The sequence below is a fragment of the Dendrobates tinctorius genome, unplaced genomic scaffold, assembly GCF_039654945.1.
Source record: "Dendrobates tinctorius isolate UK_male_01 unplaced genomic scaffold, ASM3965494v1 ptg000062l, whole genome shotgun sequence".
Lineage (NCBI taxonomy): Eukaryota > Metazoa > Chordata > Amphibia > Anura > Dendrobatidae > Dendrobates > Dendrobates tinctorius.
In genome coordinates, this window is record NW_027361730.1 from 35,358,083 (window position 1) to 35,372,006 (window position 13,924).

The 13,924-nt window shown below is 44.9% G+C and overlaps 1 protein-coding gene across 1 annotated transcript; it reads right to left on the reverse strand.

The window, feature by feature from the left end:
• Positions 1 to 1,747: 1,747 nt before the first annotated feature.
• On the reverse strand, positions 1,748 to 8,834 carry PCLAF (PCNA clamp associated factor). Its single transcript, XM_073579530.1, has 4 exons — positions 8,679 to 8,834; positions 8,296 to 8,379; positions 6,297 to 6,474; positions 1,748 to 1,974 (listed from the first exon to the last, which is right to left on the reverse strand). The coding sequence occupies exons 1-4, from the start codon at positions 8,731 to 8,733 to the stop codon at positions 1,938 to 1,940; spliced, it is 354 nt and encodes a 117-aa protein (XP_073435631.1). The 5' UTR covers positions 8,734 to 8,834; the 3' UTR covers positions 1,748 to 1,937.
• Between the last annotated feature and the right edge of the window lie 5,090 nt (positions 8,835 to 13,924).

Genomic DNA, 13,924 nt, shown 5'->3' on the forward strand with positions numbered 1-13,924 from the left:
AGTGTGACATGCCCTTTAGCGATGCACCAGCGATCCTGACTAGCGATATGATGCGGTCAGGATCGCTGGTGCATCGCTAGTGAGGTGTCACACAGGCAGATCTCACCAGCGACATCGCTGTGGATGGGGATCGCTACTTACCTGTCAGACACAGCGATCCTGCGTCCTCTGGCCCAGCTCCACGCGTCGCTAGTCTGTGCCACAGGAAGCCCAGCAGGAAGTGGCCGACGAGGAATGGTCCAGGCGCTTCTCGCGCGGATCAGCGATAACCAGCGGGGGAGCCGGTCGGCTGTATCAAATGCAGCGATATCGCTAGCAATATAGCTGCAACGTCACAAAATCGGTGACCTTACAGCGATATCGCAGTGTGTAACGGGGGCTTAAGTGGTCGCTAGTGAACTGCCATACAGGCAATCTCACCAGCAACATAGCAGCGGTGGGGGGGTCGTTACTTACCTGTCAGATGAGGCGATCCGGACATCCTCCCACCCGTGTCTATGCCACAGGAAGCAGCTGACGAGAAACCGTCCAGGACGTTCTCACGGTCCAGCTGGAGGCAAGTATCACACAGCAATATCGCTAGCAATCTCGCTGCTATGTCACAAAAACCAGTGACGTTATAGCGATATTGCTAGTGATATCGCTTAGTGTGACAGGCCCTTAAGCGAGATCGCTGATGCATCACCAGTTTTGTGACATATCAGCGATCTCGCTGTGTGTTGTGCAGGAGAACCCTAGGACTCACCCCCACCATACACAGGAACTACGAAGGCCAACAGTAGCTTTTTCCATAGGCTCTCCTGGCTGATTTCAGTTACCCATTATGGAATATTTCTCCATTTGGGGTGAGTTACCATGACAAGATTGCTTTATATTCCTCATGCCGAGGTGATATCACATGGACTCCGGAAGTAGTCTTCCCACATCCTTTACTGTCTTCATAGAGGCTTCAGTGAGTACCACACCATGCTTTCCCCTCTAGTATGCCACCAGGTATATTTCCCTCCCCCATGGAGTCACTGCCATTACACGCCAAACTATTCTTATTTGATGCTGTACTGTTACCTCCAAGAGAAACTGCACCATATCAAGATGTGGACCCCCGTTGCACCAAACCACAACTGTCAAACATAAGGCAAGGGGTCCCATTCTTCCAGCAACAGTGAGGAACTTTCTCTCAAGTAAAAGAAGCCAGTAAGTATTACAGCTCTGCCTTTTAATGCTGCAAGTTTCCTGACTTGGTAGAAGATTGCATTGTTGCACAGAAGGAGGGGAGGTGACAACAGGCAACATAACATCTCAGCCTTCAGTTTATATTGCAAATTCTTTCTCGCTAATATGGTGTGATTACCCCCTACACAGATTATGCTTAATCTAGACATGCATGAAACACCACATACAAGCAAGCATTTTATGAGTTTAGAGGTTATTTTGACTTAACCTTTTGAGAGAGGCCAGTCTAGATATTACACTCCAACTCAGACCAGTTTTATGGATGTGTGATAGTGGCCTTAAAATCTTTAAGTCTTCATGCAATGCATCATCAAGCATAGTATAAATAGACTGCAATGTGTGAGCACCATATTATAGATCAATGATCAAGCATCTATTTGAATAAGATTCTAGTACAAGAAGCGTATGCAAAGCATGTTTAACCATTGCCAGTTTTAGTAGGCCAACTCTTAAAAATATGCCATGACTTAAAACAAGAGACTCCAGATTGATCTAGACAATGTAACAGTATAAGTGATGGCTTTAAGTATTTTATTAATAAAACAGAAAAACATGTAAAGTTTTCAAAACCAATTCAAGATAGAATAAAAAGCTAAAATGCTACACAAACAAGCTAAAGCATAGGAGTTGAAATAGTATGGCAAGACATATGTACAACAAACAATTTACAAATTTACATTATTGCATCAAATCTCATCTCAGTCTTAATCGGAATCATTTGCTTCAGGCAGAGGACGAGATCTGTAATTAGAGAAAATTTCCAACATAAATGATTACAAAGGGTCATTAGCGACATCAAGCAGTGAAGTGCAATTGCTGTTAATGCTTTAGAAGTTACAACTTTAGCTTTGGACCAACTACCTCACCTCCATGGGAAAAAAAAAAAAAAAACCCACTCCCCTCAAGAGCATGTTCACATATAGCAGATTTTCTAGACTTAAAGTCCACTGCATGCCCAGTATTGAGAATAAGATCATATCCAATGGAAAAGACAGGGTGTAGGAGTTTTGAAGTCACAGCTGGTATGCTTACACTGCACATTTAACTCTTTCTAAAGCATTGTGGAATTTTATATTGCAGTTAATTCTGCTGTACACTACATACACAATGTGCAAGTGTCCCAATTTCAAATCTGCTGAGCATGCAAGTTTACATTACAGTTTTCCTTTGCAGCATCTAAGAAATGTCACAAAATATTCAATACAATTTTGTTTAATAAATCATTGTAAGCTTGTCTGGAGTGTTCTACATAGATTTAGATTTCATGGACTAGCAAATATTGATAATGTTATACAAAACAGATTTAAACTAAAGTATATGGCCTGTATTTCAACTAGCATATCAAGATGAGGAAATGGTTGCACTCAATTGCGTTAAGGCATATCAATGTGAAATACATGAAATGTGAAGAGCGTAATGGCTTTTGAAATTTAGGACCACCACATGATACTTAGCACAAAATTTGGCCAAAAACTGAGCTCATTCACCAACGTCAAGGTGATATCATTGAATGGGTCCCTGACCTGACTGCCTAATGTGAACACTTACCTTTGGCTAATAACTTGATAAAGCCTGTATTTATAGGAAGGTCGGAACTAAAAATCACAGCATGGTGAAGGGCAGAGTGCTCAGTCAGAAAGTTAGCATACAAATTACAGAATTCAATGAGATCACCTTGATGTTGGTGAATGGGCTCACATTTTTCGGCCAAATTTTGTTTCAAGTATCTCATGTGTTATTCCTAAATTTCAAAAGCCATTACGCTATTCACACATATTTCACATTGATATGCCTTACGCAATTGAGTGCAACCATTTCCTCATTTTGATATGTAGCTGTTTTTTGGTATGCACCTATTCAGACTAGTTCTTGATGAGCTGTCAGTTTTCTGTAATCTGTATTTCAACTACGGCACCATTTTTTTTTAAAAAGAGCCCTTGTTTACTTTGACATTTTTAACAGTTGTCTTAAGTCACTTCTAGTGCACTAGATATGTTATTTGGTGTACTACAGTCATGGCCAAAAGTTTAGAGAATGACACAAATATTAATTTTTACAAAGTCTGCTTCATTTTTTCTAATGGCAATTTGCATATACTCCAGAATGTTATAAAGAGTGATCAGCTTAACAGCAATTACTTGCAAAGTCAATATTTGCCTAGAAAATGAACTTTATCCCCCAAAACACATTTCAACATCATTGCAGCCCTGCCTTAAAAGGACCAGCTAACATCGTTTCAGTGATTGCTCCATTAACACAGGTGTGGGTGTTGATGAGGACAGGGCTGGAGATCAATCTGTCATGATTAAGTAAGAATGACACCACTGGACACTTTAAAAGGAGGCTGGTGCTTGGCATCATTGTTTCTCTTCTGTTAACCATGGTTATCTCTAAAGAAACACGTGCAGTCATCATTGCACTGCACAAAAATGGCCTAACAGGGAAGAGTATCACAGATAGAAAGATTGCACCTCAGTCAACAATCTATCGTATCATCAAGAACTTCAAGGAGAGAGGTTCCCTTGTTGCCAAAAAGGCTCCAGGGCGCCCAAGAAAGACCAGCAAGCGCCAGGACCGTCTCTTAAAAGTGTTTCAGTGCAGGATCGGGCTACCAGCAGTGCAGAGCTTGCTCAGGAATGGCAGCAGGAAGGTGTGAGTGCATCGGCACGCACTGTGAGGCGGAGACTCTTGGAGCAAGGCCTGGTCTCAAGGAGGGCAGCAAAGAAGCCACTTCTCTCCAGAAAAAAACATAATGGACAGACTGATATTCTGCAAGAGGTACAGGGAGTGGACTGCTGAGGACTGGGTTAAAGTCATTTTCTCTGATGAATCCCCTTTTCGATTGTTTGGGACATCTGGAAAACAGCTTAGGCCTGTTTCACACTTCAGTTTTTTCAAATCCGTCAAAATCCGTTGTTTTCCGTAAAAAAACGGATCCGCCATTTTTTGCAGGATCCGTTTTTTGTCCCATAGACTACCATTACAGTTACCGCGGATCTGTCAAAAAAACAGATCCGTTTTTTAAAAACGGATCCGTTGGCATCCGTTTCCTTCAAAAATAACGGAAACGGATCCATTTGGCGGACACAAAAACGGAAGTGTGAAACAGGCCTAATTCGAATACCAGGTGAGCGCTACCACCAGTCTTGTCTCATGCCAAATGTCAAGCATCCTGAAACCATTCATGTGTGGGGTGGCTTCTCAGCCAAGGGAATGGGCTCTCTCTCAGTCTTGCCTAAAAACACAGCCATGAATAAAGAATGGTACCAGAATGTCCTCCAAGAGCAACTTCTCCCAACCGTCCAAGAGCAGTTTGGCAATCAACAATGCCTTTTTCAACATGGAGCACCTTGCCATAAAGCAAAGGTGAGAACTAAATGGCTCAGGGAACAAAACAATTTTGGGACCATGGCCTGGAAACTCCCCAGATCTTAATCCCATTGAGAACTTGTGGTCAATCAAGAGACGGGTGGACAAACAAAAACCTTCAAATTCAGACAAGATAAAAGCATTGATTTTGCAAGAATGGACTGCTATCAGTCAGGATTTGATCTAGAAGTTGATTGAGAGCATGCCAGGGAGAATTGCTGAGGTCCTGAAGGGTCAACACTGCAAATATTGACTTGCTGCATTAACTCATTCTAACTGTCAATATAACCTTTTGTTACAGAAATATAATTGCAATCATATTATGAGTATGTGATAAAAACATCTGAAACACACATAAAAACCAGAGGGCAGCAGATCATGTGAAAATATAATATTTGTGTCATTCTCTAAACTTTTGGCCATGACTGTACATAGAACCATGTAAGCCAACTGACAGGTGCTGAGAACAGGGCTCATTGACACTGCACAAGCAAACATTTCCATTCTTAGAAACACATTTCCCAATAGGCCAATGTAAACAGGCTGCTAATAACCAAATACTTGTCAGGTGAAATAGGCTTGCATGAAAGTCAAAGACCTTTGAACCACACCATCCTGTATAAACAGGACATGTTCTGGCAGGAAAAAAAGAAAAGCCAAACCAGCAGTATTTCTTTGGTTTAGGTTATATTGTCAGATCTCATTGGACAAAACACATTGGTGTACAGCACACTCTTTCCCTATATTCTATAGCATTCTTTTGGCCATGGTATGTCAGATTATCAGTGGTAGTTTATGGCCATGATCCAGCCCCTTTATACAAAGTGCACTTTATCAGTTTTCAGACTGTTTGGTCTGTTGATTAACCTGGAAGGTGAAAGTTTAACGTTTTACTAAGTAGATTAATGTACTAAACCTACCATCTAAAGGTACTGTCACACTTAGCGATGTACTAGCGATCCCGACCAGCAATATGACGCGGTCAGGATCGCTGGTACATCGCTAAGTGGTCGCTAGTGAGCTGCCACACAGGCAGATCTCACTAGCGACATCGCTGGGGACGGGGGTCGCTACTTAAGCCTGTTTCACACTTCCGTTTTTGTGTCCGCCAAACGGATCCGTTTCCGGTTTTTTTTGACGGAAACGGATGCAAACGGATCCGTTTTTAAAAACGGATCCGTTTTTTTGACGGATCCGCGGTAACCGTAATTGAAGTCTATGGGACAAAAAAACGGATCCTGCAAAAAAATGGCGGATCCGTTTTTTTACGGAAACCAACGGATTTTGACAGATTTGAAAAAACGGAAGTGTGAAACAGGCCTTACCTGTCACACCAGGCGATCCTGCGTCCTCCCGCCAGGCTCCACGCGTCGCTCGTTGTCACAGCAGGAAGCTGACAACGAGAAACAGTCCAGCCTGTTCTCACGCGATCAGCGATAACCAGCGGGGGAGCGGGTCGTAGGTAAGTATCAGACACAGTGATGTCGCTAGCAATATCGCTATAACGTCACAAGTTATAGCGATATCGCTTAGTGTGACATGCCCTTAAGGTAAAAGTCTGAGACTGCCCAGTTGTGTTTAGTAATTTTTTTTTCTAGTTTTATCTCTGTAAAAAGGGACAGTCAGCTAATATCAGCTATCATTATCACAAGAAATAAAATCCTCCTTCATGTGTACACAAGATTCTTGCTTACTTCCTTGGTGCTTTTTTCACTCCACTGCCACCAGCTTCCTCCTCATCCTCTGATGGTTGACGGTTTTCTTTTTCAGAGTGGATTATAGATGGTCCGCCAAAGAAGTCTCCAATACCCTTCTGCCATTTTGGTGTTGGTCTAACACATACAGGATTTCCCCCTGCATATTTGCTTTCAGCTTTACATATGTACAAAATAAGAAAAAGTATCAAGATAATTGCTATGCAACAGTTGTGAAAAGTCTAATATTAGGGGGGGGGGGGGGGGGGGGAAGAGAGATGATATATATAAAAAATAGAAACCAGAGATATTGTACTCAGCAACCCAACAAGATGCCTTACATTACAGTAGCTGTGAGTCAGGGCCAAAGATGCTGCTATAGAAACAGATATGAAAAATGAAAGGTGACTGATCTGGCACCACACCCATGGCTGCATGCAGGTGCCAGACAGCATAATTCTGTTAACCTGATTGCATATCGGCAGGTTAACACAGCATTGTTTCTGGTGACAGTTTCTCTTTAGCATTGTATAAAAGTTTACCAATAAGAAGGCTTGCCAATTGAGCATAGGAGTTCAATAGTTGAAAAGGAATCTATGGATTAATATTGGTGAAAAGTAAGTGGTAGACAGGGCACCTACACTCATTAAGCGTAAAAAAAAAAAAAAATTCCGGTGAACAAAAATGGGATAGCTAGTTTTTCCTTCAACATTTACTGATCTCCTGTGAGGGTGTTTCTCATCTCATTTGAGCTGAAGACTGCTTATGGCACATTGGTTTTGTGTGTATTTTTTATGTCCGATTTTTACCTTACTGAATAAAATTATTACTTTTCAGGATGTGCCAATCCACGCGTAGTCTATTTAATGCTATTAATATTTCCAAATAAAAAAAAGCAATATACTCATATCAATCCCTCTATGCAACCATATATGCCTTTAAATGCAGTTTAGCAGGATAAAGATGATGGATGCCATATATCCTTCCACTATACAATGAGGTGTATAAAGATTTGCACAATAGCTATCCTTTTCATCAAGGCTGTGGAGTCAGTGTCATGCAAAAATTAGCAGTCGCAGGTTCGGCACCTCATCTTCTTGTGATGCCACCCTCCTGCTTGCTTCCTCGCTCCTGCCCAGGTGTACTTATCCGCCCTGTTGAGAGCAGATAAGTATGCCTGTGCAGGAGCGTGATGCTGGGAGTGAGGAAGTAGGAGGGCGGCATCGCAAGAAGATGGGGAGGTGCCGGATCAAGACCTGCGACACCCATCGGACCAGACTACTGGGTCAGTATAGTGTAACTTATCTTGCAGGTCAGACCTTGGGCTTATCTACAGCATTATGGAATGCTGTAGATAAGCATTGAAAGGCAGTGGCATCTTATAGCAGTCAAAGTAGGTGACAGGTTCCCTCTAAAGGGATTCTCATTTATTTTGTGACATAACATGCAGCCACCGCCATCAGCATTCTGTAATGCTGGAGATAAGCCCCGATGTAACCTGAAAGATAAGAAAAACAAGTTATATTATACTCACGGGGGGTGGTCCGGTGCCTCATCTTCTAGAGATGACATCCTCTATGCTTAAGTCACAGCTCCTGCGAAGGCATACTGCTTTGCCCTGTTGAGGGCAGAGGAAAGTACTGCAGTGCGCAGGCACTCTGACATGTCCTAGCGCCTGCAGTACTCTGCCCTAAACAGAACAGAAAGTACACTTGCACCACAACAGGAAGCAGAGGACGTCATCGCTATAAAATGGGAGGTGACGGACCGCAACACCCATCGGACCCAGACGAGACCACCCGCCCCCATCCCCCGTGAGTATAATAACTAATTTTTCTTCTTTCAGGATACATTGGGGGCTTATCTACTACAGCATTACAGAATGCTGTCTGTGTCAGTGAAAACAAGATATACTTGACACATTTCCAGGTTTGTAGGTATAAGGGCGGTCACGGCCCGGCATTAGCACTACAGGGATCCTGGGCCATGAGGAACTTACCTTTCTTCCCGGTAGGGGAGGTGACGTTACTGGAGGAACTCGCTGCGGCGCCAAATGATTTCCTCGGTGCTCGGGCAGCAACAGCTGGAAGAGAGATGGCACAGGTTAGCGGTGTGCGCCGACAGGACAGCCTCACACAGCGGGCGAGGCGTTACCAGAGCGCGGACATTTTGGCGCGCACCTTCTCATGGCGCCAAAATACATAAGCCATTGCTTTACACTGGTCGGGCCAGTTAATGACTACGCCGCCGCCATAACGCGCCTGTGCGGGAACCGTACACTGCATGCTATAGAGAACTACAGAGAGGCTAGTGCTCCGTGCAGGAACCCACCGCAGCAGCGGTTACTCGTGTAGCCCCAGCCGGCAGTGCCCACCCGCTCACCTTTCCTGTAGCTGCCGGTGGAGGCCCCTGCGCTATCAGCCTTAGTCCGCACCATCCTGCTGCCGCCCGCGCTAGACTCACACAGTGCCGGGACACAAGATTATGGCGCACTTTAAAGCTCACACTTTGGCGCCCACAGAACAGAGCCGCCCCCTGTAATTCTATTGCACGCATTTCTTTGCGCTCCGCCCACTCTTTAGTAATCAACCAATGAGGGTAGAGCATAAGCTGTCCGTCTTTCTGCCTCGCTGTGTTCCCGCCGTGTGTGGAGTGACGTAGTAACGGGAGGGGCGCGCTGCTGTTGAGTTTCCCGCTCAGTTGTGTGACCGACTGGCCGGACAGGCGCCATCCAGTGCTCAGTGTTCTGCCTGGTGCGGGTCCCACGTCATTATACCAGCCGTAATGGCCACGAGCCTGTAGATCCTCAGAGAAGCTCAAGGCCTGTAGCGATCTGTGGGGTGAAAATCGGATAATTGCCAATGGCGGAATTACAAGGAATGTGTTGTATGGGGTCACCCAATCTCCCCCAATACTGTGGTGTTGTGGAAGCAGCAACAGGATTTGGAGTATTAGGCTGGAGTCACACCAAACGATTAAAAAAATCGGTCTGATTTTAACGGTCCGAAATCGCGCAAAGATTTCTTGTCCAGGGATCCGTCTGTCATCCCATTTTCCGGCGATGATTTTATTCGCATCTAAGCATCAAATTGACATCCAATGCCTGATGCTCTTTCCTGCTGACCTGGAGAAGTCTTGCGATTTAATCACAAGTCACACGTGTGGTGCGTTTTCAATGCGATTTTTAATCGCACCCATAGACTTGCATTGGCGAATCCGATCCGAAAATCGGTGACAATCGCAGCATGCTGCGATTGTCTCGGTCCGAGGAACGGATCCGATAAAAAAAAAAACGCATGATGGGAGCAGCACCATAGAATAACATTGGGGCGAAAGCAATGCAGTTTTTTTTGTTATCGCATTGCATTCGTCCGATTTAATCGCAAGTGTGACTCCGGCCTTAGGCTACTTTCACACATCAGTTTTTCAGCATCAGGTGCGATGCGGCAAAAAATGTCAAAGCCGGCGCCGGTTGCCACTGGAGCTGGCTTTTTTTCCCATAGACTAGCATTATCACCGCATTGCGCCTGATGACCATGCGGTGTGTCCGGCTTTTGCCGGATACGGCAAAAAATGCCTGTCCGGCGTCTGCAAAAAAACGTTCCCTGCAACGTTTTTTTACAGCGCCAGACCGCTTTTTTCCACTGCGCATGCCCGAAGACTCGCCCTCTCCTGCACCGTCTCCGGCCTAAACAGATGATCCGGCGGGCTGCGGCTTCTACCGGATCAGGTTTGACAACTTTTTGCCGCAGCCCGCCGGATTTAAAAAACTGAAGTCTGAAAGTAGCCTTAATCATTTACAACAAGCGGCTACTTCCGTCTTGGGCCGAATTTGGACGTCTGTGTATCACTGTCAGTATAGTATGGACCGCCATTCCAGGATCGGCCGAGGGTTTCCTGAGCCAAACTTGACAGCCTCCTAAGCATTTGGGTCAGGAGACCCTCTGCCAGTCCGTACTCATACCGTGATATACAGATGTGTGAATGAGGTATTACACCACATTTATTAGGGGCTTTAGACACATTTTCAACACTTAGTGGGGTAACTAGAGTCATGTATGGTGTAAGGCCCATTTAGACGATTTGCCAATTGTGATACCACATTTGGTGATTCTATGTTTGTTCACCCGCTGAACGGACAAAACGCTTGTTGGTCGGATGATACAGATTGGATTGTTGATGCCAGCATTAATCTAATCATGCTCAGCAGCACATTGTCCAGTATACACAGGTGAGGTGCAAGGGTTGGGAAAGTATGTTGCACCCCCCCAACCCAGAGGTGTCAAACTCAAGGCCGGCGGGCCAAGTACGTCCCACCTGTCATTTTATGTGGCCTGCAAGGTCAGAACACGTGAGGACCAGCTCTCCATTTTCCCTGTATGGAGAGCAGGTCGGAGCACTGTAGAAGTGTGCAACAAAGCTCAGAATCCAAGATGGCACCCACCTCCCGTACTGGCGCTACCCCCTCTGCCGATTGCTGGCTGGGTTCTACGTCATCACAGCCAGTGTTTAGCAGAAGGGACAAAGCCGTTACAGGGAACTGGTGCCATCTTGGAATCTAAGCCGTGAGGCCAGCACAAGGAGCGAGTGCCATTTTGAGTTGGCAAGTGAATGCAGTCAGCCAGCACAAATAGTGAACCCTGTGGGTCTGGCACAGCTCTCTTAACCCTAATACCCAGGAACAACTCGCTTAGAGCCCATGGCCAGTCCGTGCATTTCTTTCTTTCAATGTTCTTTTTATTGAAAGAGTTTAAATGAGATAAACAGTGAGTGAGATAATGCTAATATCAACAAGAAAGCATTAACAAGTACTTCCAGAAAAGATTAAGCTGATTCATATACCGTACTCAGTCACTTTGATTCAGTAATTTATAGAAAACTTGATAGTCTAATATATAAACCTCAAAGTGTGTATGTATGTGTGTATGTCCGGGATAGGCATCCGCACTGTCACAGCTACAGCCACAAAATTTGGCACAGTCACACGTCTGGACCCCGACAGCGTCCTAAGCTATGTTGTGAGGCGAAATTTTAACCCTGTACGTTCCAATTCACCAAACAATTTTGCCCCTATCTACATACTGGGGAAAAAGTGTGTGCGCTTCAAGTCCCGCCCCTCATTATGATGTCGTAATGGTTGCCATGGCGACGCTGATGTCCTCATAGGTTGCAAGCCCCGCCGCTCATTATGGTGTCATAATGGTTGACTATGGGATGGAGGATGTGTGATGGGTATATGGGCACTGGAGTATGGGATGGAGGATATGTATGACGGGTATATGGGCACAGGACTATGGGATAGAGGATATATATGATGGGTATATGGGCATGGGACTATGAGATGAAGGATGTGTGATGGGTATATGTGCACTCGATTATGGGATGGCGAATATGTATGATGGGTATATGGGCATGGAACTATGGGATGGAGGATGTGTGATGGGTATATGGGCATGGGACTATGGGATGGAGGATGTGTGATGGGTATATGGGCACTCGACTATGGGATGGAGGATATGCATGATGGGTATATGGGCACGGGACTATGGGATGGAGGATAATTATAATTTGTTATAACTAACCACAGTTAGTTACTATGCCCGGGCAGTGCCGGGCTCTTCAGCTAGTCAATATAATAAAAGAGAAACTACAAAGTTATGGACCCCGATGCGAACTTTCAAATGGGCCCCCCCATGCCAAACTATCCGGTGCCCCATCCTGGTATATATTTGTCCAGCGTACTGTCGTGTAATGTATAAAAGAAAATAAACCATTATACTCATCAGGGGCTTACATAGAAGTCATGGGGATCCATATAAGAAGTATATATAATATAATCCACCCCCATAGTCCTCTATAATATGATTACACCGCTGGATTACAGATTCATTCATTTCCATCCTCCAGCACAGTGTATGTGTATATATATATATATATATATATATATACATATACACAGGGGTTGGACAAAATAATTGAAGCATCAACAAAAGTTAATTTAATATGGTGTAGGTCCATCTTTTGCGGCTATTACAGTCTCAATTCTCCGAGGTATGGATTCATACAAGGTGTGAATTGTTTCCAAAGGAATTGTAGCCCATTCTTCAGTTAAAACACCCTCCAGTTCTTTGAGCGACGATGGCGGCGGAAATCGACGTCTAACTTGAATCTCTAAAATCAACCATAAATGCTCAATAATGTTGAGGTCTGGGGACTGTGGGGGCCAGATGAGATACTCAACTTCTTTACAATGTTCCTCGTGCCATGCTTTAACGATTCTAGGTGTATGAATTGGTGCATTATCATCCTGAAAGATGGCGTTCCCCTCCGGGAACAGTGCTTGAACCATAGGATGCACTTGGTCGCCCAAAATGCCTAAATAATCGCGGCTGTTAATTCTTCCATGAAAGGATATCATTGGCCAAGCAGATCTCCACGAAATAGCACCCCAGATCATCACAGAACCTCCGCCATGTTTTACAGTTGGGAGAAGGCAGTCTGGATGGAATGCTTCTTTTGGCTGTCTCCAAACGTACACTCGGCCGGAGGTCGGAAATAGGGTAAATGATGATTTGTCTGAGAATATCACATGTTTCCACTGCTCGAGGGACCAATTCTGGAGGTTTCTACACCACTCTAAACGCTTGGAAACATTTGTCATTGAGAGCAGCGGTTTTCTAATTGCAGCTCTTCCGTCGAATCCAGATTTGTGCAGCTGCCGACGAACAGTTTTCGTGGAAACTGGGTTCTGTAGGTGTTTATTGAGCTCAGCAGTGATTTTCGGAGCCGTGGTCTTGCAATCCTCTCTCACAATTCGCTTTAGAGTCCGACGGTCTCTCAGTCAACTTCGACTTTCGGCCGGACCTGTGCTTTGCTGCGGACGTTTTTCCTTCTCTTTCAAACGCAGTCATTACTTTGGAGACAGTACCTCTTGACACACCAAGCATTCGGGCACTTTCTGTTACACTAGCGCCTGCTATACGAGCACCAACAATTTGGCCTCTTTGAAAATCCAAGACGTCTGCCATTGGTATCAGGTTCTCATCAATGTTCTTACAATTCTGCAAAACAAACAGTTAATTTACATACACAAGCCCCTATCACAGACATTTGTGCTGATGACCTGGCCTCCCACTTTACAGAAAAAATAGATAATATCCATCAGGAAATCTGCTCCCAACCTCCAAGTGCTGTGACTCCCATCCTTTCCTGCATCTCCCCTGGCTCACTTTCCACATTTGATCCCATCACAGAAGAAGAAGTCTCCAGACTCCTCTCTTTTTCTTATCCGATTACATGCACTACCGACCCCATTCCCTCACATCTCCTCCAGTCTCTCTCTCCAGTCGTCACAACCCACCTAACTACGATCTTTAATCTCTCCCTCTCCTCGGGCATTTTCCCATCCTCCTTCAAACACGCCATCGTTACTCCATTACTAAAGAAACCCGCTCTCGACCCATCCTGCACAAACAGCTACAGACCAGTCTCCAATCTCCCCTTCATCTCTAAACTTTTGGAGCGCCTAGTTTACTCCCGCCTTACCCGTTACCTCTCCACTCATTCCCTTCTAGACCCTTCACAGTCCGGCTTCCGCCCCTTACAGTCGACTGAAACTGCACTCATCA

Excerpts from the sequence above, each read along its gene's own strand:
- PCLAF (XM_073579530.1), bottom strand. The coding sequence starts at position 8,733 with ATGGTGCGGACTAAGGCTGATAGCGCAGGGGCCTCCACCGGCAGCTAC. Across the intron at positions 8,380-8,678 it reads CACCGGCAGCTACAGGAAAG|CTGTTGCTGCCCGAGCACCG; the intron begins GTGAGCGGGTGG and ends TCTCTCTTCCAG. Across the intron at positions 6,475-8,295 it reads CTCCCCTACCGGGAAGAAAG|CTGAAAGCAAATATGCAGGG; the intron begins GTAAGTTCCTCA and ends ACATATGTAAAG.